The sequence below is a fragment of the Pogona vitticeps genome, chromosome 1, assembly GCF_051106095.1.
Source record: "Pogona vitticeps strain Pit_001003342236 chromosome 1, PviZW2.1, whole genome shotgun sequence".
Classification (NCBI taxonomy): domain Eukaryota; kingdom Metazoa; phylum Chordata; class Lepidosauria; order Squamata; family Agamidae; genus Pogona; species Pogona vitticeps.
This window is the reverse complement of record NC_135783.1, coordinates 262,129,424-262,154,067: the sequence shown is the minus strand read 5'-3', so window position 1 is coordinate 262,154,067 and position 24,644 is coordinate 262,129,424. Positions and strand designations below refer to the sequence as shown.

At 40.6% G+C, this 24,644-nt stretch overlaps 1 protein-coding gene across 2 annotated transcripts in view; it reads left to right on the top strand.

Annotated features, from left to right (window-relative positions):
- INSC (INSC spindle orientation adaptor protein) overlaps positions 1 to 24,644 on the top strand; it is a 216,806-nt gene that overhangs the window by 174,029 nt on the left and 18,133 nt on the right. For both annotated transcript variants that reach the window (XM_020801414.3, XM_078383904.1), the window contains exons 8-9: positions 7,661 to 7,832; positions 13,297 to 13,475. In XM_020801414.3, coding sequence (XP_020657073.3) covers positions 7,661 to 7,832; positions 13,297 to 13,475 — 351 coding nt within the window. The remainder of the gene's footprint in view (positions 1 to 7,660; positions 7,833 to 13,296; positions 13,476 to 24,644) is intronic.

The following is a 24,644-nucleotide window of genomic DNA, read 5'->3' as shown; positions in this document are numbered from 1 at the left end:
TTGATGACAAATGCCACCCTCTTGCTCATCGATGTTGAAAATTTCTGCCACTACACACTCAATGGGCAAAGCCTACTTTGCTGCCACTTGCCTCAGTGCCCAATGCCTATTAAGACATGCTTTCTTGCCTACTTTGGAGCCAATTACCTTACTGCTTGATGCGACAACACACTCTACATTGCTGCTGCCAACTTCCTCAGTGCCTGATAGGGCAAGACATGGCACTTTGCTGCTGCCCACTACCGCAGTGCCTGATGGGGCAACACACTCTGCTTTCAGTCCCATGCCAACTCAGTAGGTAGGCAGAAGTTGGAACAAACTACCCAGTTTGCTCAGTTCATCAGCGGCCTCGCGCATTAACCGCTGTAGTAGCAGTGTGGCCGGGCCCACCTAAAGCATGTCTGCATGTGACTCAAATGTGCCAAGAGGTCCATCTAACCCTTTTGGCTGGCACACCCAGAGCCGGTCCCGGCACCCCTGAATAAGTGAAGAGGGCCATCCAGCTCTCTTGGTAGACCCAGACTGAGCAGTAAGAAAAATGAATGAATAGTTGCTTTTGTACAATTAAAGTGTACAAGAGCAAAGTGTTGGGTGATGCCCACAATGTGCCAAGACAGAGGGCAGTCTAGCCATGTTTGCATACCCAAAGCTGGGCTCTGCTCTATCCAAGCCTGTCCAGGTGTCACCCCATTGCCCCATCACCTGGCTTCAGATGGTAGAGTTCGTCTGGTTTTCAACCCAAGCATCTTTCTTTCTTTGAAAGTTGTCAGCAAGTCTAGTTAGATGTTGGTGGACAGGTGAGTCTCCTAGGCCAGGCTCTGCCCCACCCAAAACCTGTCCATGTCTGGGTGTCCCCCATGCCAAAGAGGGCCTATTTCAGCCCCACCCAAAGCCTGTCCAGACATCATCCCATCGCCTCATTGCCGAGCTTCAGATGGCAGAGCTGATCGGTTTCCGACAGCCTCATGGCCCCGTGGATTAATTGCTGTTAGTAGTGCCCACCCTGTTCATCTGATGGTGTTGCTGGTGCTTTTGGAAGTTTCAAGCAACCTCAGTTGCCTCCTGGGGGCAAAAATCTTTCCTTTGCAGGCAAATCTGATGTTGCTGAAGAAGACCAGAGTGTGCTCTGCTGCCTTTTGCCTCATTGCCCTGATGGGACAAGACATGGTACTTTACGGCTGCCAACTACCTCAGTGCCCGATGTGGCCAAAAAGGCCTGCTTTCTGCTGCCTTCTTCCTCAGTGCCTGATGGGGCCAAAAGAGCCTGTTTTCCTGCTACCAACTTCCTCAGTGCCCAACAGAGCCAAAAAGCTTACTGTGCTGCCAAATACCTCCTTGCCTCCTGTCTGCCTGAGGGCAAACTCTTACTTCACTGGCAAATGTAATGTTGTATTGAGCTCAAGACAAACTCACTGCCTCATGCATGCCTCTGCCAAAGGGACCTCTCATTCTGCTGGGGCTAAATATGACTCCCTCAATGCCATGTGCTTCTGTGTCGTGTGGGGGACCCAATTTGTGGGTGAATAACAAATTGGGTCCTCCTTGGGGGACCAAGTTTTTGGGTGAATAATTTGGAGTTCTGATATCCAAACTTCACCAAAGATGTGGGTGAATAACTCAGCATTCTGATATCCAATCTTCACCAAAGTTGGCAGGCATGTTGGGGAAAGACATAGGAAGCTCCATTGTGATTCTGGACTCTCTAAGTACCTGGGGGAAGCTTTCCTGGGGGGGGTCCTCTTTGTGACTATATAACTTGGGTGTCCGTGATCCAATGTTCACCAAACTTTCAGGGGATGTAGAAAAGCATCTGAGGAAGACTTGGTGTCTCTAGCCATTGGAGATATATGACCATTATAGCCCTTTAAAGTGCAGATGACTCAACAGATTGATTCATTGAAGAATATTCGTATATTTGTATTCGTTGATTCATTAACCTTGACAAATAATGGATCAAAACGAATTGCCATTTTTTAAATTCATCCCCATTTCTAATCACCAGGCCAAATTTTCTTGTGCATGACCCATATTGAAATGAGGACTGCTTAATTAGTGACTATCTGCAGCTGTTTTACCAGTCTGCCCATAGCATCTCATTTTATAGAATAACAGAACATCATCTTGAACAACATCCAGTGGTATGCTAGTGCAATCCACTATTGAAGTATTTGCTAGCAGAGATTGCAAACTGCTGAATTCACAGCAAGTTTTGGACTTGATTTATCTTCCTTTGGATACAAATTCTGATTTCTGTAGTAAATATTAATATGCAATTCAGAAAATGAAAATAGAATACAGTGCCTTAAAATGAGTGGGTATTGCATTTGTTAGTGAAAACAGAAAGAATAGTGAATGGACATTCAGTAGACAGAAGGTACTGCCATTTTTATTTGTCACAGAGAGAAACAAAAGAAACGAGCAACATTAGAATTGCCATAGATTTGTTAACAAATTTTTCAGTGGGATAATTTAAAATTGGGGTTCTAGATCCATTATAAGCTTCTTAAACCCTTTCCCCCTAAACAAGCTTCTCATGGGTAGGTTAATAAGTACAGTATTAAGGATTTTTGTTTCTAGATTCAAGTCTTGAAATGTCATCAATAAAATCTTAGTGTTATTAGTTTTGCTGCATGAAAATTGTGATGATATTGTCCTAATGGCATAGTCATTTCTTTTAAATTATTATTTCCCTCTGTGCCTCTTTACAGTACCTACAAGTGAGATCACTTTACACTATCCCCTGGGTATTCAGGATAATCCCATTTGTACTGAGATTAATTTGCTTCTTGGCAGCTTTTGAACTCTTTTAACTATTCATCCATGAAGGTTTTGTAATGTTTCTATCTAAGGAACTATCTGATCTCATTTCTTTCCATTGCTATTGGTCTTTTTTTAAAAAAAAGAAAATACATGTTTGTATATCATTTAAATGTGAATGTTTATGTTTTTCTTTTTTTAAATAGAGATAATGCAAAAAAGTTCTTATGAGTAAACATGTGCAGAGATGTCAATGATCATGAAAATATTAATTTATCAATCCATACTAGCTATGTATGGTGATCCACTGCTTTACCCTCTCTTTGGGTTGCATACAATTGGACAGGTCATAAACTCTTACTCCCTTTCCTGGTGCACTACTATATTCATTATCTGTTCTTACTTTCACCATCAAAGTCCATATAAGTGTATCTAGAGAAATTTGTCTGTTGCCATTTTAACCTTTCCTACTGCCTATACATGGGACTGTAGTTTCAGTTGTTTAATTAGTTATTATTTATTATTTTGTATGTCTATGCTGTGAACAGACACATCTCAGACATAAGCCCTGGTCACAAGAGGAAAATGTCCTCTAGTTATCCCCCAGTTAGTACGTGGTTTTTTTTCCTGGTCACACACAGTCAAGATTGAGTCATTTTCCCGACCAACGGTGTAACTGTGGAATATTTCCCAATTGCCAGGAGGGTTGTGTTATTTTGTACCTTTGCTGTACTGGTGCATCCCTCACTGGGATTGCCTGTGTGCACAACCTGCCCCGCTTCTTTCAGAAGCAAAGCCAGGAAGGTGGCCGCCATTACTGCAGTGTGCACATTATTTTTTTCATCCCTGATGCATCAATACATTGGTAAAATATGTCACCTGGGAGGCCTCAGCCATTACATTACTGGTGAGTAATAATTTCTTCTTCCTATGGGAAGATATATTGAAACATTGGTATGCCAATGACATGGGGGGGGGGTGATCGCCAGTATTGCCATGCAGATATCCCAAGTCCATTGTGTGCAGTGCATTTCTGCAGGAGCAGCCAATGCAACAGAGAGATACTTTCCTAAACAGAAACCACTTTCCAATCAATGTTCCCTCTAATTTGCACTCACTGAGTGCAAATCCCCACCACTCCCTAGCGAGGGTTCTGTTGTGGCAGGAATGAAAGAGGCTGGAAACAGTAGCTGTGGGTGCATGGGGGAGGAGGAAAGCTGTGTGGAGGAGAGCCGAGTGAAGTGTGCTTGTACAATCACACTTCTTAGAGGAGAATTTGTTTCTGATGTATTGATAAATATTATTTTTAAATATATATATATAGAAATCAAGGGGCTAAATTGCCCCTTGAAGCAAGAGAGAAAATAAACTGGCACCATCGCGTAGCTGGTCATAATGATTCAAATAGGAGAAAATAAATTGGTACTGCTCAAACTTCTTGGGACGTTCACCCTGTGGCCATGATTCAGTAGAACAGAAGTATGGAAAGTATCAGAAGAACTAGAAAACATTTCTCTCATATAACCAGGGCTTCCTTCTATCCAGCACTTTGACCTTGGCCAGCAGTAAATGATAAGGAAGAAACTAACAGTGCATTTGAGTCCATACTATATCAACACTGTTTAAGTAGTTTCACTCTTTACATCTCATATTTTGCAGCATTTTGAAGCCTGAGTGAATATCAAAAGCCCATAACACAACCTATTCAACCAGAAGCGTTTGGGCTAGTTGAACAGTTGACTTAGCCTTGAGCACATATGCCATATCTTGAGGTAGTTCTGATGTTACTTGCTTCCAAGGTGACAAAATTAAGTATTTTCATTGTCATCATGTTAAGCACACATTTTTAATGAGAAGCAAATCAGTCTGTGAGGATGCACTACAACATACAAATGGCCAGCTTTGACCTTGAGTGTCACCAGGACTAGATAAATATTTATCCCAGGAAGTATAGTGTTGCTGAAATCTTGGTCAAAACTGAACACTGGAAACATTAGTTCGTTTTTGCTTCTAACAGAGTTTCACATGCCAAACCTTATTTGTTTTCTATAAAATAAATGCCCCAGTGACAAATTTATCCTTTCTGTAACCAAAACCATCTTAAGATAACACTGATAGCATTTCTCATATAATTGTCTTATTGATAGCAGAAACCCAAATGCTTTAATTTATGCCCATCTAGGGACATTTAATTAAGATAACTTGGCATTGTCTATTAATAAATAGCTGAAATGAGAGCAACAAAAGCTTTAAACAAACAATTTGAGAAATGAATGGCGCAACATTAAATATTGACAAGGACTGGAGGCACTTGGAACATAAGCATGGAAGGCTGTGTGACGAACATCTTGTTGCATACTGAAACTTCATGGCAAAAGTTGGGAGAAGAAGTGATAGCAATTGAAATACCTGTGAAATTCCCTTGAGCTAGGCTTGGGAAGAAACTTTATATACTGCGTATGAGATTCCCACCAATTCATTACCAATTCATATGAAAAAAACCCTTGCAATTTTTCCTGAGCTCAGTGTGTGGCTTTACTCTACTAGCCCGAGTGTGGGATAAAAACCATCTAGAAGGAAAACCAGAGGTAGGTGATGGAATCCCACATCCTGCTGAGCCCTCAATCCTCCATTGAAGTTTCTCCCCACAGGGTTCCTTTCCCAATCTAAGCAGTTTTTAAAGCTTGAATAACATGACTATTATTACTGTTATAGAAGGGGAGGCTCCTGCAGGAGTAAAGGCCAGGGATGGGTGGGTGGGGGCAAACATTCTGTTGAGAGTCAGTAGGAAACAGGCCTTTCATGCTCCACCATTTTCCCAAGAGCTGTGGTGGTTAATTTGCGCCCCCAAGTGGGTTTTTGCATTAATGTATTTAATGCCGAAATTTACCAGTGTTTCAAAAACTGAAGTCAACTTCTCAACACTTCTGTTTTTGGTGTGGATTCCTGATGTTATTTCTACAATTCTAGATCCCCATGAAAAATCTCCTTCCTACAAATGGAGAAAGTGCAGGATGAGGTGGGGGGGGGTATACAGTACCATCAGTTACAGGAATATGATAGACTGAAGAGGCAACTGTCTCGCTATTATGCAAGCAGTGAGCTTTGCACTTCCAGAAGAAAGAAAATGGCTTATCTTAGGAGAGAGGAAGGACAGATCCTAGCACACTGATTCTGAAGTAAATAATCAGAGTTAATATCAGAGGGATGCAGGCATTCATTCACAGTCACACATACTCTCAGGCCCATCAGTAAAGTGTTTAGTAAACTTATCTAGATAAAGGGGAAAAAAGAAACAAAATATTCTGGAATATGTATCCCAGCTAGCAGTGCAATGCAATACATTTACTTCACTCTACATCCCCATGAAATGAATGGTAGAATGGCTGCAAGGCCCAGAACATGTTTCCTAGCTATATTTTTAAGTTCACAAGTACTGCTTGGTAAATGAAAGATTTGTATGTAAAGGTGTGGGTTTCTCCCCCCACTTTGTAGGTAACCAGCAGTTCTTTGTTCCACTCTGTTGTTGTTATGTATCATCAAGTCGAAACTGACTTATAGCAGCCCTAATAGGGGTTTCAAGAAAAGTGAGATATTTAAGGATTCGTTTAACCAGTTCCTCTTCCTCCAGTGAGCTTACTTGGCTGGACAGAGATTTGAACCTTGGTATTCAGAGTCCTAATCTATCACTCTATCCACTACAACACACTGAATATTCCAGTAGTCACCTTAGAATCACTCAAATATCTCTCACATGGTCTGTTCTTGTACATTTGTCTGAAAACAGTGCACATACCTTCATAATTAGAATAAAACAGTACATTATTTTTAATGTGTTAAGCTTTGACTTTTTGTAACACTCACCTCCTTAAGGTTTCTCCATAACCTGCAACAGAATGTGGTAGCTTGGGTACTTTATGGGACTAGATAATTGGAACTTATAACTGTACTACTTGTTCTGGTTGCTGTTGTCTTTACAGATTTGCAACCCAATTCAAATAACCAGCTTTGCCTCTTAAAGTCACATGCGATTTAAACCCAAGTTATTAGACTGCCTGAACTCATATGTGGTTAATTCCCCAAAGCAAAAAAAGTAAAGCATGATGATTATATAGTGCCCCATATCACTTGAAGCACTTTCTGGACAGTTTACAATTATGCAAGCTACACATTCCCCACCCCCCACAAGCTGGGTATCACTTCATAGTGCTTAAAATACTCTCTGGGCAGTATACAGGTTAATTATGCAGGGTACACATTGCCCCCCCACCCCAAGCGAGCTGGGTACTCATTATACCAATCTCAGAAGGATAGAAGGCTGAGCCAACCTTGAGCCGGCTACTTGGAATTGAACCCCAGGTCATGAGCACAGTTTTGGCTGCACTACAGCAGTTTAACCACTGTGCCATGAGGCTTCCTATGGTTAGCCCAAGACCTAATATCAATACTAGAGGTGTTGCTTGTTGGCCCATTGTTGGGGCCATTTAGACTAGATGCGAGGTCTCTTGGCCTCTTGTGTGGAATTAGTGGGTGTATGATTGATCCTTACTGACTGGTGTATGGTTGGCACCATCAGTTCCAACCTTCAAAAATGATTTTTGAAAACTTTTGGCAAATCACCTTCAGCTGAAACAATTTTGCTTGTGGCATTTAGACTGTTCGCTTTTTGATAATTGATGTTCAACTTTTTATAATATTTGGACTATCCTGGGAAGGAGATATTACATTCCTCTGTGCTTTGCAAGCCTCCATGAGAGGTCATTATCCTAAGGATTCATCAGAAAAGTATGAAAGAAATACAAATAAATATGGGAAATCATTTATGGTTTGCAGTGGAAGGGGGAAAAGAGAGCTTTTCATGAAGGAGCATGAAATGAATGTTTTTGTTTTCTTTCTCTCTTAGGTTGATGGAATATTATGCTTAGCTGACATCCTTACAGATAATACGCACCCGCAAGCTACCCACGCAGAAGCTGCAGCAGTGATCGCTCAAATCATGTCTCCTCAGCTCCCCTTCACTCAGCATCTTGGCAGTTTCCTTGAGAACATGGAGGAAATTGTCACAGCACTTCTCAGTATGTACAGTTGAATGCTTCATGTCATTCTGGGCAAAAGGGCAGTGAATGCTTAACAAGAGGAAGGAACAAGAAGGAAATTTGCTTCTGTAAAAAAAAGTCTGTATTTTGTCACAGCTCAAGAGGTCAGACTGATTTCTGTGAGAAAGCACTGCAAGCTTTGAGGATGCCAAGTTTGATCCTGATGATCAGGATTTCATCCAGTGGTTTTGTAACAAAGACATTGGGACTTAGGGCATTAAACCATAGAAAATGTACATAAAAGTTTGATTCTTTGTTTCATCTAGGATTCAAAATTCCCCCCTTCCTCCTTCCAGTTCTTCCTGGCATGTGGGGCAGGAAAATACAAGTTGGCTTTCTTGCATTCTTTCTCCCTGTTATCCTGAAATAGTGCTGGCTCTTGAATCAGCTTCACAGCCAAGTTCTTCTACACAAAGGGCCGAATACAGGAGGTGACAGCAGATAAGGATGATGTGGTGATGCAATGCAATTTAATGCAATCTCATTTATGCCATTTGAATTAGTTTACCCAATAACACCCTGCTTAATGTGAAGGGTAACCATCTTTTGAAAGTCTGTGAAAAATATGATTAATCTTCAGATAGCTGCAGCACATTTATACTGGTTATACTGATTCATATTATAAGCTCTTTGCGACAGAGACATGTTGTTGTTCGGTTCCTTTGTCACATTGGTAACCGATCAGTGGTGATGGTGTCCTGTAGCCCTAGCCTAGTGTTCCCTGGATGCCTCTTCTGCCACTGTTTTCAAGATGTGAAAGTAACAGTCTGATAAGAGGAAGGTGACTGTATCTGTATAGAGGCTCCATGTGAGTTGGAATCCCATTTTTGTGTGTACTGTGTTCTGGTTCATGGAAGAGCCCACATGGATCAGGGCAGGGCTGAATGCTCTCCTTATTGTAAAAAGAGGCAGGATTAGGGGTAGCGTGCTCTCATTGTATGTAGAGAACACAGGGTTCAAGAACACCTGAACAGGGCTTAGGTTACTATGCCAAGAATCCTACTGCAAATAAGAGAAATCACAACAGTCATCATCAACAATGTGGTAGTTGTGTTCCTGGTTGTGTACCCAGTCATGTGTCACATACACACCCCAAGAATAAAACCATCACTTTGTTCATAAGTGGCAATTTGTCACCAAGACTTATGCAATTTCCTCTGTACAGTACAAGCATAGATCAGCAATAGAATTTTGGCCTCTATGTTTCATCATTTTGTTTATGTGGGCATTTGTGCCTTATTTGAGTATTGCATAACAGTCCAGCTGCAGCCCTATATTCACTTATTTGGAAGTAAATACTGTACTGACATCAGTGGCCTATTGCTAATGGACCCATTGACTCAATGGGGTGTGCATAAATGTTGAGTTACTTTTCTGTAGGTGAGTCAATGGACCTATTTTTAGTTGTTACCAGCAAAATGTTACAGGCCATTAGGATGTATTTTCCAGGTAGATGTGGACAGGGTAGTAGTACTTATCTCAACGACTACAGTGGCTTCTGCCAAGCCTTAAAAATGTAATGACTAAACAACACATGGATATTGTAAGCTCTACAAGATATACTGTAACATGGATAGACTCAATAATGTAAATCAGTAGTACTTCTCCAGTGGGTACTTTAACCTCTTATGGGTGCAGCCCTGTGCATACAGTCATGTGAAAAAGTAAGTACACCCTCTTTGAATTCTATGGTTTTATGAATCAGGAGATGATAAAAATCATCTGGTCCTTAGCAGGTCTGAAAATTAGGTAAATTTGGTTGTATTTACCTAATTCTCAGACCTGCTAAGGTGAGATATTTTTTCTTATGTCCTGATATGTGAAAGCATAGAACCCAAAGCAGGTGTACTTTCTTTTTCACATGACTGTATCAGTTGAGACATAAGCCCCAGTGACATCACTGGCCTTTCTTCCCAGGTAAGTGTGAATAAGATTGCAGCCTGCCAATCAAATCTAATATGTGTCTACTGAAAAATAAGTCTTGTGAATTCAATGGATCTTATTCCCAGAAAACCATTCAAAGGATTATAGTGGAAATCTCATTAATTTCATTTTCTGTTGATAATACCTAAATTTGTTTATTGAGGTATTAGTTAAATCAGAAAATTATAGGACTTCAGGCACTCCTCATATTAGCGCTCTGTAATATTGGACCTTAGTGTTTAAGTTGAAACATGCAAGGCAAAAGATTGCCCTCTATAATTCATGTAATTTATATATTTATTTTATTTGTATCCCGCCTATCTGGTCGGATTAGGACCACTCTAGGCGGCTTTGTTGTCCAAGAATTTTTTGTTTTTGTTTTTTTGCCATATTTTTAGACAATGCAATAGCAATATTCTACTTGGGTGCCATTCTGCTATTATAACATCTGTGCATCCAATGCATATTTTTGGTGCCATTCTGATGCCAAAACTACTGTGGATCCAATACAATACTTTGCTAAGAGACAAGGAGGGGTAAATTTTTTGTTTTCCCCCATCCTGCTATGCGCCCTGAAATTTTGTTTCAGTGGGTCAGGATACCCTCCAGAACAGTGTGGAAGGAGCTGCTGAGAAAAGATGAATAGGTGAACATTTCCATAGCTCAGGGACACAGGACATGCTTCACACGCAGAAGATCCAAGCTTCTATTCCGAGCATCTCTGGATAAGACTGGACAAACCCCTAGCTGAAACTGTGGAGAGCCACTGCCAGGCAAGGTCTTTTCAGTAGAGGGCAAGATGGACCTATAAAGGAACTTCTTATGTTCCTGTCTCTTCTGTCAGTGGACTAATCTATGGGACCAAAAGCCACCCTGCACAATTGGTTCTATCCCATATTTTAATCTGTTTCCCCCCTTCAGATTAGGGATTGCAGCTGCCTATCAGTTTGAAACAGTGGTTTCCTAACTTGACTGCAACTTTCAGAAACACTGACCAGCACAGCTAGTGGTGAAGGCTTCCAGGAGCAGCAGTCCAAGAACACCTGGGTTACTTAAGGTTGGGAACCACTGGTTTAAAGTCAACAATTGTGGCCATGTTGGAGTACCAAATTATATTCAAGAAATAGGTATGGCTCTGCATGCACATATCTACCCTGTAAAGGATTTTAAAAATACAAAACAAAATCTGGTGTGACCATGAAAATTTCAGCTAGTTTAGGCAAGACCAGCTGTGTCTATGCCTAGATGGATACTGTACAGAAAAAGAAGACAGCAACTATGGTCACTGGAGAGCTTTTCCTACCAATCGGTAACTCCTTTCTCCATAAGACTTAGAGCTGAATAATTGAATTACTTTTTCCTCATATATCTAATCTCTAAATCATAGGAAAATCAAATTGCAAGCTGAGTCAGACCTTGGTTAAAATAAGTGCATACAAGAATTAAAAGACAGAAGATTATGATAATAATCACTGTGTCTACAGCCATTTTAAGAGTGCCTTTATGCATGATAGACTCATATCATAAAGAAATATTTGTAGCAAGTGATTGCAAGACACACTAAGGAATTACACTATCAGAAATAAATAAGCTTTACCAGCCTGACCATAGCATCTCATTTTATTGAATAACAGAATATCATCTTGAACAACATCCAGTGATATGCTAGTGCAAGCCACTATTGAAATAGTTGCCAGCAGAGATTGCAAACTGCTGACTTCACAGCGAGTTTTGGACTTGATTTATCTTCCTTTGGATACAAATTCTGATTTCTGTAATAAATATTAATATGCAATTCAGAAAATGAAAATAGAATACAGTGTCTTAAAATGAGTGGGTATTGCAATTGATAGTGATGTGCATGCTAAACAAAAGGAAATCTGCAGGAGATTGTTGAAGTACAAGCTTTCTTTTTAAAAAAATTTTAATTTTTTTCCAAAACAAATACATCAATACAAAACAATACAAATATACTGATGTTGGGGTTCAGGCAATGAGCAGGCTGATGGGCTTTGTGGTGATAGGATAGCAAAGAGTCTATTAGCAATAGATAGAAGAAGTCAGCCACACACACAGATGGATGTCTGCCAGCAGTACTCCTGCTGGGCGACTCAGCAAGGAAGCAGAATGAGAAGTCATCTGGATCGTTCTGACATTCTGCCACCAGGAGACTGTCCTTTTATTAACATTACAAGGTCACAGGTAGTGACAGCATTACAGATAGTAGACAGGGTTCAGATAGGACAATGGTTACATTAGGGTTGGTCTGGGGAAAGGCAATTAATCAAGCCCTCTGATTGGCCTAAGGAAAGGCTTCTATGCCAAGCTCTCTATGATAATGAGAAGGAGGGAGAATGATGGCAGCTCCTTCCCTCAGAAGCAGCCACAGGATGCTAGGAGAGTTTTCCCTCACTAGAACACCCATGTGGCTTAGCAACCTTAGGAATGGTATCCCCACATACTGACTGATAATCTAAAACCCAGTGCACCCACATACCCACGGGACCCTTTGGAGTAATTCTTTTATTATGAACCTCTTTTCCAAAATTGTATTAATTGTATCTTAGAGGCTTCCCCTTTCCTTTCACTAATACAAATTCAATAAATCTACCCCAAAGAGCATAAAAATATTTAAACTTATTTCCCCTCTTTTCATCTTTAGTTCAGTAGTCAATTTGTCATTTAACGCAATGTCCCATAGTTCGTTATAAGGTAAAGGTAAAGGTTCCCCTTGACATTTAGTCCAGTTGTGTCCAACACAGTGCTTATCCCGATTTCCAGGCCGGAGAGCCAGCATTTGTCCTAAGACAGTTTCCGTGGTCACGTGTCCAGAGCGACTAAACATGGAACACCGTTACCTTCCCCCTGAGGTGGTCCCTATTTATCTACTTGCATTTGCATGCTTTCGAACAGCTAGGTTGGCAGGAGCTGGGACAATGTTGTGAAGGTAGGGGAGAGGAAATGTACCATGTCTATGGCACTTAAAGGTACTGGTAATTCCATGTCTTCATCAGAGTTCTCATGACTCTAAATAATCACTTAACTGGATCTGTAATTTAGGGACAAGTCCTATGTAAATTATTGCTCCAAAGTATATTTAAGCTTTCATTGCAATTATATGCAAAATTTTTTCCTGGATATTGGTATAACAATGCAAGATATTTCAGCAGCATAACACCACTCTGTTACTAAACACATGAACTGAACTGAAAAGGTGGAATAATCCATCCATATATGTATGATTACAGGTTCATTGTGGCACAAATCTGATAGTTTTTTTTTTGTTTTAAGTATGTACTGAGCCTGAATTTGCTTTTTTCCTCTTCCTTCCCTGTTATGTCATATTTTTAGACTTGTAAAATTGACACTCTCCTTTCCCCCACAACCCCCAATTCGTAAGCTATTCTTGGAATTGTTTTATGATTTTTTTTTTAATAAAGTAAAGCAACCTAAGCTTGTGTTTAAATGACCAAGTAGTTTTAAATTAAGATTTTAATGGAATTGTTTTCTGTCCACCTAGAATTGTGCCAAGACGCCACCTCTGGAGAGGTTTTTCTACTGGCTTCAGCTGCGCTTGCCAACATTACGTTTTTTGATACAATGGCCTGCGAGATGTTGCTCCAGTTGGATGCAGTCAACATTCTTATATCAGCTTGTTGCAACAAACAGAAAGTAGATAGTCCATATTCCCGAGATCAGGTAAATTGGGAGACATTTATATGTTGGCATAGCATGTGGGTGTTACCGTCTGTGACAGGTCTGAGTCTTGGAGCGGGTTCAGATGGGCATGTTCATCCTCAAGTGGTGACCTTCATTTGTCGATGTACCATCACAGATCTGCTAATAAACACTGGAAATTGAGAACTTCTCTCACACCCTTTGCCATCACCATCTGTTGAGATAAAGATTCAACTGATACAAATGCATGTATAAAGCAATCCTAAGTTATAACATTTTCTAACAGTCTCTGGCCTGATGGAACCAACTTCCAAAAAAATGATTAGACTCATTTTTGTCCCTACATATTATGTAATGTAAAGACCTATTGTATCTAGAAAGGCAAATTCTGCTGTCGATTACAGTGGGGTCTCGACTTACGAATGACCCGACTTGCGAACAATTCGAGTTACAAACCTGCCCTATAGGGAAAGTAAGGACTCGACATGCAAACTTCCCTCGAGTTAGGAACAGGGGAAAAAGTCCCCCCTCCCTCCCCTTAGAGGCTTCTGGAGGGGGGGAAAGGGTCAGAAACTTAAAAATAAATACTGTACTGTTAAATAAAGTCACTTACCAGGCCTTGGTAGCCCCCAAACCACAGGAAAAAGAGCAGGAAAGAGCTAAAAGCCGATACCCAGAAAGAGCCTGGCAGCCATTTTGTGGTTTTCCCCACTCCTCTCCCCGCCTAACAGCTGATCGGCTGGCTCTGAGCAGGCTTCCGGAGGCTTACTCAGCACCTAAAAAGCCTGCCTGAGTGCCTTTGTGCTGAAAAAATCAGCACAACATGCTTTAAAACATTATTTAAAATTGGCTTCGTTTTTAAAAAAAAGAGTTCTAAAGTGCTGCCTTTAGTGTTCCCTGCCTTCCCTGAACCTAAGGGGAAAAAAAAGAAAGAAAATATCCCCCTCTAGTGGCAGAAGGCAGAATAGCAGCTTCCCATTAGTTTCTATGGACAGAAAAGAGCAGATACGGATTAAATGGTTTTCAATGGATTCCTATGGGAAATGCAGATTCGACTTAAGAACTTTTCGACTTGAGAACCACCTTCCAATACGGATTAAGTTCTTAAGTCGAGACCCCAATGTATCTAGAGACCTACCTGTTTCAGACAGGACTGCTTCTTATACTTTGCTTTCTAAAATGTTATTGGAGTTGTAGGATTGCCATGGTTCTTTGATGGAAGCCACAGAAAGGCACAATGATGATATTCCTGATGCCTGGTGAAAGCATTTACTCCTTGGCACAACCATATAATAGTGGAATGAAATCAGCAGGCAATAAATGGGTAAAGGGCTTTTGAACATAGTAAGTTGGATCCAGACAAACATGTAGAAGAGTCTCTTCTCTAAGTATTACTAAAACTAGGTCCAATCCAGTGTCTATCATGTGCTGGTTATAATTTTGAACTGACCATTGACCATCTGGATTATAACAATGCTTCTAGAGCTGATCTTCTGATACTTCTTGTTGGGTCCCATAGATTTGTCATCAGCGTTTACTACTTTTAAGACCTCTTGAAAGAAAGCAACATTCCTAGCTTCCTCTTAATACTGTGGTTTTCATAGACCTAGAGGTAAAAATCAATTGACTTTGGCTGATTAAAAGATGCCTCGCTAAGTAACACACATCTCTGAAGAATTTTAAGCATAGATAGGTGGTCTGAATGTGCATTAATAACTATGAAATCTGATGAATTCATATAAACCTGACGAGATAAGCATGAGTTCAGAGAGGGAATAACCAATCCATTTATCCTGCCTAATAACTGGACATAAGGCAGGGAAACTATGAAGTTGTAGAATTACTGTATCTACTTCACAAGTGGAAAAAAATCCTCAGGAAAGTATGACATAAAACATTCCTGGGGCATATTCTTTTACTGAGCATTTGGTATAAAGGTAAAGGTTACCTTGACATTTTAGTCAGTTGTGTTTGACTCTAGGGGGTGGTGCTCATCCCCGTTTCCAAGCTGTAGAGCCAGCGTTTGTCTGAAGACAGTTTCCGTTGTCACGTGGCCAGCGTGGCTATACACGGAACGCTGTTTACCTTCCCACCGAGGTGGTACCTATTTATCTACTTGCATTTACATCTTGACAGAGGACGAGATGGTTGGACACTGTCATTGAAGCAACCAACATGAATTTCACCAAATCCCAGGAGGCAGTGGATGAAGGAGGTCCTGGCATGCTGTGGTCCATGGGGTCACAAAGAGTTGGACATGACTTACCGACTAAACAACAACAACAATTAGATGCATGTAAGCTATAGACCCATGACTAGGGTCCATGCTGAGTGTGGCTGTAGTTCAAAGAAGTCCAACCCCCTATCCCTTGACTTGACACACCTTGTATGATAATCATCAAAGTCACCTTGCTCGCATGAGGCAGGTGATGGAACAGCTGACTACTCCAACCAGTTACCTTGTCAGTAACTAGCTTTGCATTTGTGCAGGAGCAGGAAGGTGTTTCAATGATTAGAACTAAGGTATAACCATGAAGAAATTGTACTTTTGGATAAGAAAAACATTTAATCATACAGATATAGGCTTGTAGGGTAGTTAAAATAAACATCCATGAATTCCAGGAAAGTTCTACAAATCTGAACAAAACCTGACTCAACCCCCATTGAAGCATAATGAATGGCTTATCATTGATATCAATAGGCTCTGACACAAGAAGTTAGCAGTTTGCAATCTCTGCTGGCAACATCAAGCAAGTAGCTCTTAATGTATTCTCTTCCTTATAGTTCTCCCTCCTGGTTGAAAGTGACATTGCAAATGAAAGGAAAAGAAAGTTAGTACATCATAATGGTTGAAGAAGCTGTATAAAATTTTAAAACTGCCCATGTTCCTTTTCAAAAGTGAGGTTGATACTGCGTACTTGCTATTAAACTTGTTATGAAACACCATGAACTTGCAGGAAGGATCACATTCTGTTAATGTGAACTGCAATCTAGAATACGGTAAACCACCCAGAACAGTGCATTACATTAACGGGGTGGTACACAAAACAAACAAACAAACAAACAAACAAACAAACAAACAAACAAACAAACAAACAAACAAACAAACAAACAAACAAACAAACAAACAAACAAACAAACAAACAAACAAACAGTGTTAGGATATTCAATAGATGCCATTTTGCAGTCCCTTTCACTGATCATAAAAAAGGGGCTGTTTCTAAGATGTCGAGGATGGAGTTAACATTCACCAGTGTGTGTCATGTTGGCATAATGAGGGCTAAAAATGATTGCTACCGCCTATTGAGAAGACCCAGAAGAAAGAGCTGAGGCACCAGTTCAGAAAAGCCAGTGCCAGGACTAGCTTTAGCATTAGGCAGGAGAGGGGCAAGTCATATGGCAGACACTAGAGTTGAGAAGTAGGATGGCGTTGTTGGAGAGCAGAACGCCATGTACTACACACTCTTCACCGACCTAGCCTGCTACCCTGAGGTGCCAAAGAAGTTACTATTTCTGTAGTCGGTGTTGACGGAAACGTCAACTGTCAATCTAGTTGTTTTTTGTACATGGAATGGAATTGAATTTCTCCTTCATTTTAGACTGAAAAATCTTTAGAGCTTGTCTTGAAGCCAATGCTCGCCCGTAGGAAAAGGCAAGGAAGTTTTGCCCTTTCTTTCATCTGTAAAATGCTCTCCTTGAATAGTATGCAGCTTATTGGAGAATATTTGATTAAGGCCCATGGTTAATGTTTCAGCATAATTAACTATGAAGCAGAAGTAACTATGAAGCAGAAGCAGATATGCAGACAAACAAGACAATACAAATGAATTCCAGAGGGATATTCAGAGCAAAACCAATCCAGATTTTTGCAAAATTTAGTGTATGTGGTGGGTCCTGATACAAGGCTCTAGCACCTGCAAAATGCACTGGAAGAAATGCTTCCATGGGTGCAAATGAGAACTTTCCCCCCAGTATGAATGAAAGCTAAAATGTTAGAGGCTCCTACAGCCCTGTGTCTACTATTTGCTGTTTCAAATCCATTCACTACATTCCTCATTCTAATGGTTCTTAGGCTACCTTGGGAAAAAAAAAATATGAAACCTCAGCAAGAAATTTTAATGCACCCTATGATTCTTCACCAGTTGAGAGCTGTTTCTTATCATTTTCACAGGCTTTGTAGTTAGTGCAAAATGCCACTAGTATCCTTCTAACTGGCTTTTAAGATATGAAACGTATTTAGTGGATCACATTCTGAAACCGAGTTGCAGGTAATCTAGCTTTGGACAAATGGAGCAATATCATGAATTGTGCAAATTGTATGATCTTGGGTAAAATTGGCATTTTTGTGGAAAATACATTTCTCACCAACACTAGAACTTTGCATCCTTATTCAATGTTGCCTTATCTTGCTCAGCTTTCATACACTATAGCTAACTGGTCATATTTGGAACACCGTAAAATACCCTAGAACCATAAAAAGAATTGTCTCACTTCTATTTTTCTCCAGATTTTTAATGAGGAGTTTAATAAACACAGTTAAGAGGTATAGGAAATGCTTACAAACAAGCAGGATAAGTCACCATTCAGTATATGTTGACTTCTGTATTGCCCTCTATTTGATAAGAATATTATTCTTCACTGTCACAAACATTTTTAATGGGTAAGTGTTCTCTTGATAGACCAAATTGCTCCGCTCAGTAAAATGGATGGATTGGCCATGCCAGGCTCCAAATATATTATAAGTTAGACATGATTAAAAGAGCAACTGGATAGAAATGACGTTTTTATCCAATGCGTCATCTTGCCAAAAATGGAAGAGAGATAATTTAATTGAGATCAAATGTTATTCTGTATTTCCTCAAACACTGCAATGATGGCTTCTATAAAGATGATAAATTTAAATGAAGCAATTTTCCTAATAGAAAATGTACAACAATTTGTGTTTCTTTTTGTGGCATCATTGCTAGCCTTGGTAAAATACGTCTCTTACACAAATTTGGATTGTTTGTTTCAGATCAAGAAAGGTGGTATATTTGGTGGATATCTAGCAGGTTGTGACACACTAGTCACTGGTGTTCCTGGTACTAGGATTTCTGTCCATTTCCCTTACATTGTATCCCACAAACTTTATCCTTGATATATGGAGAGGCACAATTCTGTGACTGCCTTATGACATGCTTGCCTTGCCATTCCTCTGAAAATGTTCCAGTGGTTGGGGATTCTGGGGAAAATGTTAAATTATTGGAAAAACACAGAATGCTACTCTGGCGGGCTATATTTTTTGTCTGTCTTTCTCTCTCTCTCTCCACCCCCACCCCTATAATGCTCTGCTTTAAATTCAGTACCTGATCAGATTGCATCCAGAATCTCAGAGTGGGTTACAAAGCTGTATAAAACTATGTAATAATATGTTTTAAACAATTTAAAATCAAACAGCACAGTATAATTCAAACATTAAAAACATTAAAACCATTTTGCTAAAATCTATGCAGGCCATGATCTGAAACTCCCAAAGGTTCTCATAAATATGTCTTGATTTGGCACTGAAATGATGCCAAAGTCTGTGCCGATTGAGCCTCCAAGGGGAGGGCATTCCACAATTCGGGGGCTACTTCAGAAAAAGCCCTTCCCCATATCTCTGCATAATAAGCTATTCTTGGTGATGTGACACAGAGAAGGGCCTCCTCAGCAGACTTAGTGGTCAGACACAATCCCCTACAGATCTCAGTGATTTAACCCTGGGCAACATGTGAACTGAGCTTAGGAGGCGCCTCCTGCACCATTTCAGGTGAGCTCTCCTGTTCCATCTGTGAGTTACATGTCACTGCATTAAAGCTAAGCACTGAGTCTTGCCACAGCATTTATCAAGGGAGGAAATTTTGCAACACTGGTAGCACAGTGAAACGAGTAATCAAGACAGGTTTGAGAAGTTGTGAGAAATCCAGCTTCCCTCTCTTGTAGAACATGTCTCTGACCAAAGCAGATGTCCAGGCATGCTGAGATGAGCAGGGACCAAATTTTTCACTACTACATATCTGAGGCTTGACTCTTCCTGAAGATCCAGACCTATCTTAATTACATATATACAGAAATTATCTGGAGCATTCATAATCAAGGTCACTTCAGGCTATATCCTGAATTTCCAATCTCTGTATGAGAACTCTGTCTATTCTCTCCATGTGGAATATTGTTGATTAAGGAATCTTACTTTGTTTTGAAGTAGACAGTGAGGTGTCAAGGCTACCTGCCCCTGCTCACTAGTTGCTATGGTGAATTTTCCCTGAATTTCCTAGATTCCTAAATTTAGATTCAAGGACAGTCTTGCTAGCTAATTCTGTTTCATTAAGAACAAGCAGCCGTTTTGGAGCGTCACTATGTGTGGTTCTTGAACAAATATACTCAAGTGGAATGGAGAATTGATTTAGTTCTTTTACATAGCCTGTGTTTGGTGGTCTGGTGCAGTGGAACATTTGATACACTCTACTACTGTCAAAGGCTGATATGTTAAGGGTCATCATAGGTATCCTTCAGTCTTGAGGGACTATGGTAATGTGCTCTGTATGGAGGACTTGGAACAGCGTCTAGTGTTTCAACGCTGTATGCGAAGCTGGAGTGTCCTCTCCAGGGCACGAATTTATTACCGTGTGAAGGAGGGCAGCTCTGCACCTGAAAGATGCAACAAAGAGTATACTTGCAAGATTGGAAATGCCAATCCCTATTTGCAACAAAGACCAATCTCCTATATTTAATGATTTTGGGTCCGTTCATATATATGAGGGATGAATCCACACAGGAATGTAAAGGTCATTGCTAGGTTGTGTCCATCTTGCCAGCCTGGGTTGTGAGAGCTGGTCTTGTTGGGGAAATGCAGTCACACTACATTCATGGGAGATTAATCATCTGTATGAAGAGAATTTAGGGTTCTATCAATTAATCACTTTCTGGGAAAATACCCCAGCAGCTTGGAAGTTGCCCAAAAGCAGTTCTTCTTCTTATTGTTGTTTTGCAAACATCATTGTGCATATTGGCTAATGTTTCCATTATTTCCCTTGAACGTTTTGCATAATAGAACCTGGCATGTGTAACACAGCCCTTTATGGAATGATTGGGCTCCCATTTAGAAAACGAATTCAAATGAATCGCTTTCACAGTAAGGAGTGAGGTAATCATTTTGTCTCTGTTGACAAAACTGAAGATGATGAATTGCATAATTAAATTTCTCAAAATACTTAGGAAATTAAACAAGTGCCAGTCATGGAGATAAAAATAAGAGCAGGATAGAGTTGGGAAGCCTTGCATCTACAGACTTGAGCAATGCAGTTATAATACTGCTTTCCTCATTAGTTTTTGTACAATATCCTAACTTTTGTGTGGATCTATGTGCTCGTCTGGTTTGCATACCTACTTTGTTCACAAAACAGATAAGATGTTCCAGGACACAGGACTTGGATCAAGTCAAAGGACATGTGTCACTTCAGAAGATATGGGTATTCTCAGAGAGAGAGAGAGAGAGAGAGAGAGAGAGAGAGATGTTAGCACTGGCTGTGCTCCAAAAGTCCCTGTTGGATCCACCCAGTTCAGTTTATTTCAATACCTATAAATCACCTCTCCATGTAATGAAGATGTATGCTGGTGACCTATTTCTTTGCACATTAGTTCTTGTACAAAACCACTATTTATTTGAGTCTCTACATGCTCATCTGGTTTGCAGATATATGTCACTGGCATATATCTACCCGTATTCCTTAAACACTCAGAGTGTTTTTGCCATCATTGCAGTGAGAATCCATAAATATGTATCTCTTAAAGGAGGGCTCAAGCATACTTTTTGAGCTGAAGTGCCATTAACTACTTTGATGGACAGTATCCATTGTTCACAGTGAATTATAAGATCTGGGCATCAGAAATCTGGGGATCAGTATACAGTATGCAGTATCCACCTCACAACAATTTTTAGCGGGTTTTGCAGGTAATGCTTTGTTTTGCTTTGGTGTGTCCTATTGAAGAGTACTAAAGTAGGTAATGGCAAATCACTTCTGAGTACTCATTACCTAGAAAACCCTGGAAAGGGTTTTAAGTAGGAATTGATTTGATGGCACACCCCCACACAAAAGTGCATCAGTTTGTAATCTTTGCCTGCCCAGCCCGGAATAAAGAGTTGAGACACAGAGGTTGGATAAAACTAAGGCCGCAACTTTATTAAACTATTTAAATGTTGAATTCCCTTTTCACAAGGGGGCCTACTGTAGTGCAAAATTATCCTCTGACTCGGGTGTGCCATTTAGTACTGAATCATACCACCAAGGGTGAGTTCCTATTACTGAAGTGCGCTGACCTCTGTCTAGCACGTGTTGAGCTCCCAGCTGCAGGAATCCCCCCCCCACTGCTTCACCAAGCCTCATAACCCTAGGTGCACTGCCGCCCTGGAGATTCCTTTAGCTCCCATTCCCGTTCATATACCTCTTTGTTCCACCAATCAGGGAGATGGGATGATTGACACCCTCCTCAGGTGTCCAAATGGAACTCACCAAAGCTCTTACCTTTTGCACTACCTGCAGTTGCAACCTAATTAATGTGTCCTCCTAACATTACCTGTTGAGCAATGAAGTAAGAATGGGATGTGCAAAAACACACTTGCCTCCTTATCACATGTCAATTGTAGAGGCAAGCCAAAAAAATTCCCATCCGGCCCCAAAGCAACCAGTTACTCTCATTCTTATTTCTTGAGGATTGGCGGGTTGGTTGCAATGCCTGGGGGGGAGCCAGCCTAATAAAGGCTCTTCCTAAGCACCCCCCCCCCAGCCTCTATGTCATATTTCTGTGCTTGCTGGTTCTGAGTGGCCAGGCAAAGCGCCCCCATGGCAGCAGCTCTACGGAGCGGGCCTTCTCTGCTTTTTTCGAGATTAGATGACTTTGATGCTCCATAACAAAGTGATAACAAAAGGTGCATGTTAAAATAAGAAATAGAAACTAAGTTCAGTTCCTGCTTTTCTGTGTCCAGAGACCAATCTGAGATTGCAAGTTCTCCATAACTGGTCTCCAAGCAATTAACTGAATTGAAATAAAGTGAAGCAGAAAGTAATTTTGCTTAGCAGTGTATTTAAGGTGACAATTTACTAATATTAGCATTTTTGTACTTCATCACCTCATGAAATGACAGAGTAATTTTTGTTTTAATATTGAATTTTTCTATTCTTGTTAGTGATGGCAATAAAAGTATATGAAAACCTGTTTCCTTATGACTAATAAAGATTTAATTAGCAGAATGGCTCCCAGCTCTGCAGTATGAGACATGACCACCAGAGAAGGAGGGCAGGAACTCTTAAAAAGGTGAGCTCTTAGTGTGCAGGTGGTGGGGTCCTTGAAGTGCAGCTTTATTTCAGGGGTGCAGCCTCTAATTTGCATTCATAAGGTCCTAGCTTCTGTCCACAGTATCTCTAGGAAGGGTCAGGAAGGAGGAATCCAGACTGAAACCCTTGACAGATACTGCCCAGTCAAAGTTGGCAATAATGGGGTAGATCGGCTAACTCAGCATAGCCTCTCCCAATTTGAAGATGCACTTGTTCAGGAGGCAGAGGCAAAGAGGCAGTCCTGAAACCAGCAAAATCAGGAAGCTGGACAGGGGACAAATTATATTTGTCTTTAGTGTGGAACGGACTGTCACTCTCGAATTGGCCTTCTCAGCCACACTAGATGGTGTTCCAAGACCTCTATTCAGAGCACATGACCATTATCTCTCGAGACTGAAGGAAGCCTACACAACAGTCTGACTCAGTGTAAGACAGCTTCCTATATCATTCCCAGATGCTTTATTTTGCTTTCTCACTAGGGAAAAAAGTGTTCCTGATGTAGTGAAGCATATATTCATTTTCTATAATCATTTTTTTCTGGCATCTGTATTTTACATACAGGTGCACCTGCCAAAGTGCACTTTTCAAAGTATACCACAGTACACATGTACAGTGTGAACCAATGCCTGCTTCTGTTCACTTCTTTATGAGTATGCCTCCCTCAGTGTCCTCACCTTTGGGGAGAATACACAGCCAGACTAATGTATACAAACCTTAACTACAATGTATACAATGGTCACTATGAGCAGCTTCCCTCCTTTTGGCCAGTAACAAAGATACCCTGGAGGAGTGCACAGCACTATCTACAAGTCAAGCTGATCAGCCATTTGAATGCTAATTTCGTTCTTTCTTGTTGTCATGTGACATGGAGGACATGCTGTACTTTTCCTTATCCTGACAGCACACCATATGGTTGTTCTGGAGCTCAAGCTCTAGGAATTTTGTTCTTTTGCTTGTCATAATTATTGTCACACAACTATTGTTCTGGGTGGTTATTTCTCATTTATTTGAGGAAGGAGACCATCCCTAAACCCAGAGATAGATGCCATGGTCTATAATGAATTTGAAATAAAATTCTCAGTTCTGTGACTACTTCTACTGTCAAAAACACAAATGGTTGCTAAGCACAATAAATGCAGTTCAAATGCTCTGACTAGATAAGTAATTCTGAGGAACTAGTAGGGCGTGAAGGCAGATCCCAGATGAAGGTTAGAGATTGTTAGTCATTTGAATATTAGGCAAGTCTAGGGTTGCCTGGGCCTCGTAACTCATTACTGAAATGTTTGGATACAGGGCTCTGGGTGTTATGGATCATTGCTCTGACTAGGTGTGCCATGTCGCATGTTATTACTTTTAATTAAATGAATACCAGAGGTGAATTCTTATATATTTAGGTGACAGTTGTCTGTGTATATTGTATTTGGTTTTTTTTAAAAGATTTATGCAAAATGTGGTATCTGCTTTGTAAGGTAAAGGTAAAGGTTCCCCTTGACAATTTTTGTCCAGTCGTGTTCGACTCTAGGGGGCGGTGCTCATCCCCGTTTCCAAGCCATAGAGCCAGCGTTTGTCCGAAGACAATCTTCCGTGGTCACATGGCCAGTGCAACTTAGACACAGAACGCTGTTACCTTCCCACCGAGGTGGTCCCTATTTATCTACTTGCATTTGCATGCTTTCAAACCGCTAGGTTGGCGGGAGCTGGGACAAGTGACGGGCGCTCACTCCAGACCCCTGTGTAATTCAAAATCTGTGTATAACTCCCCCCCCTCAAAACATAACCAGAAAGTATAAACAGTTGATTCACACACACACACACACACAGAGAGAGAGAGAGAGAGAGA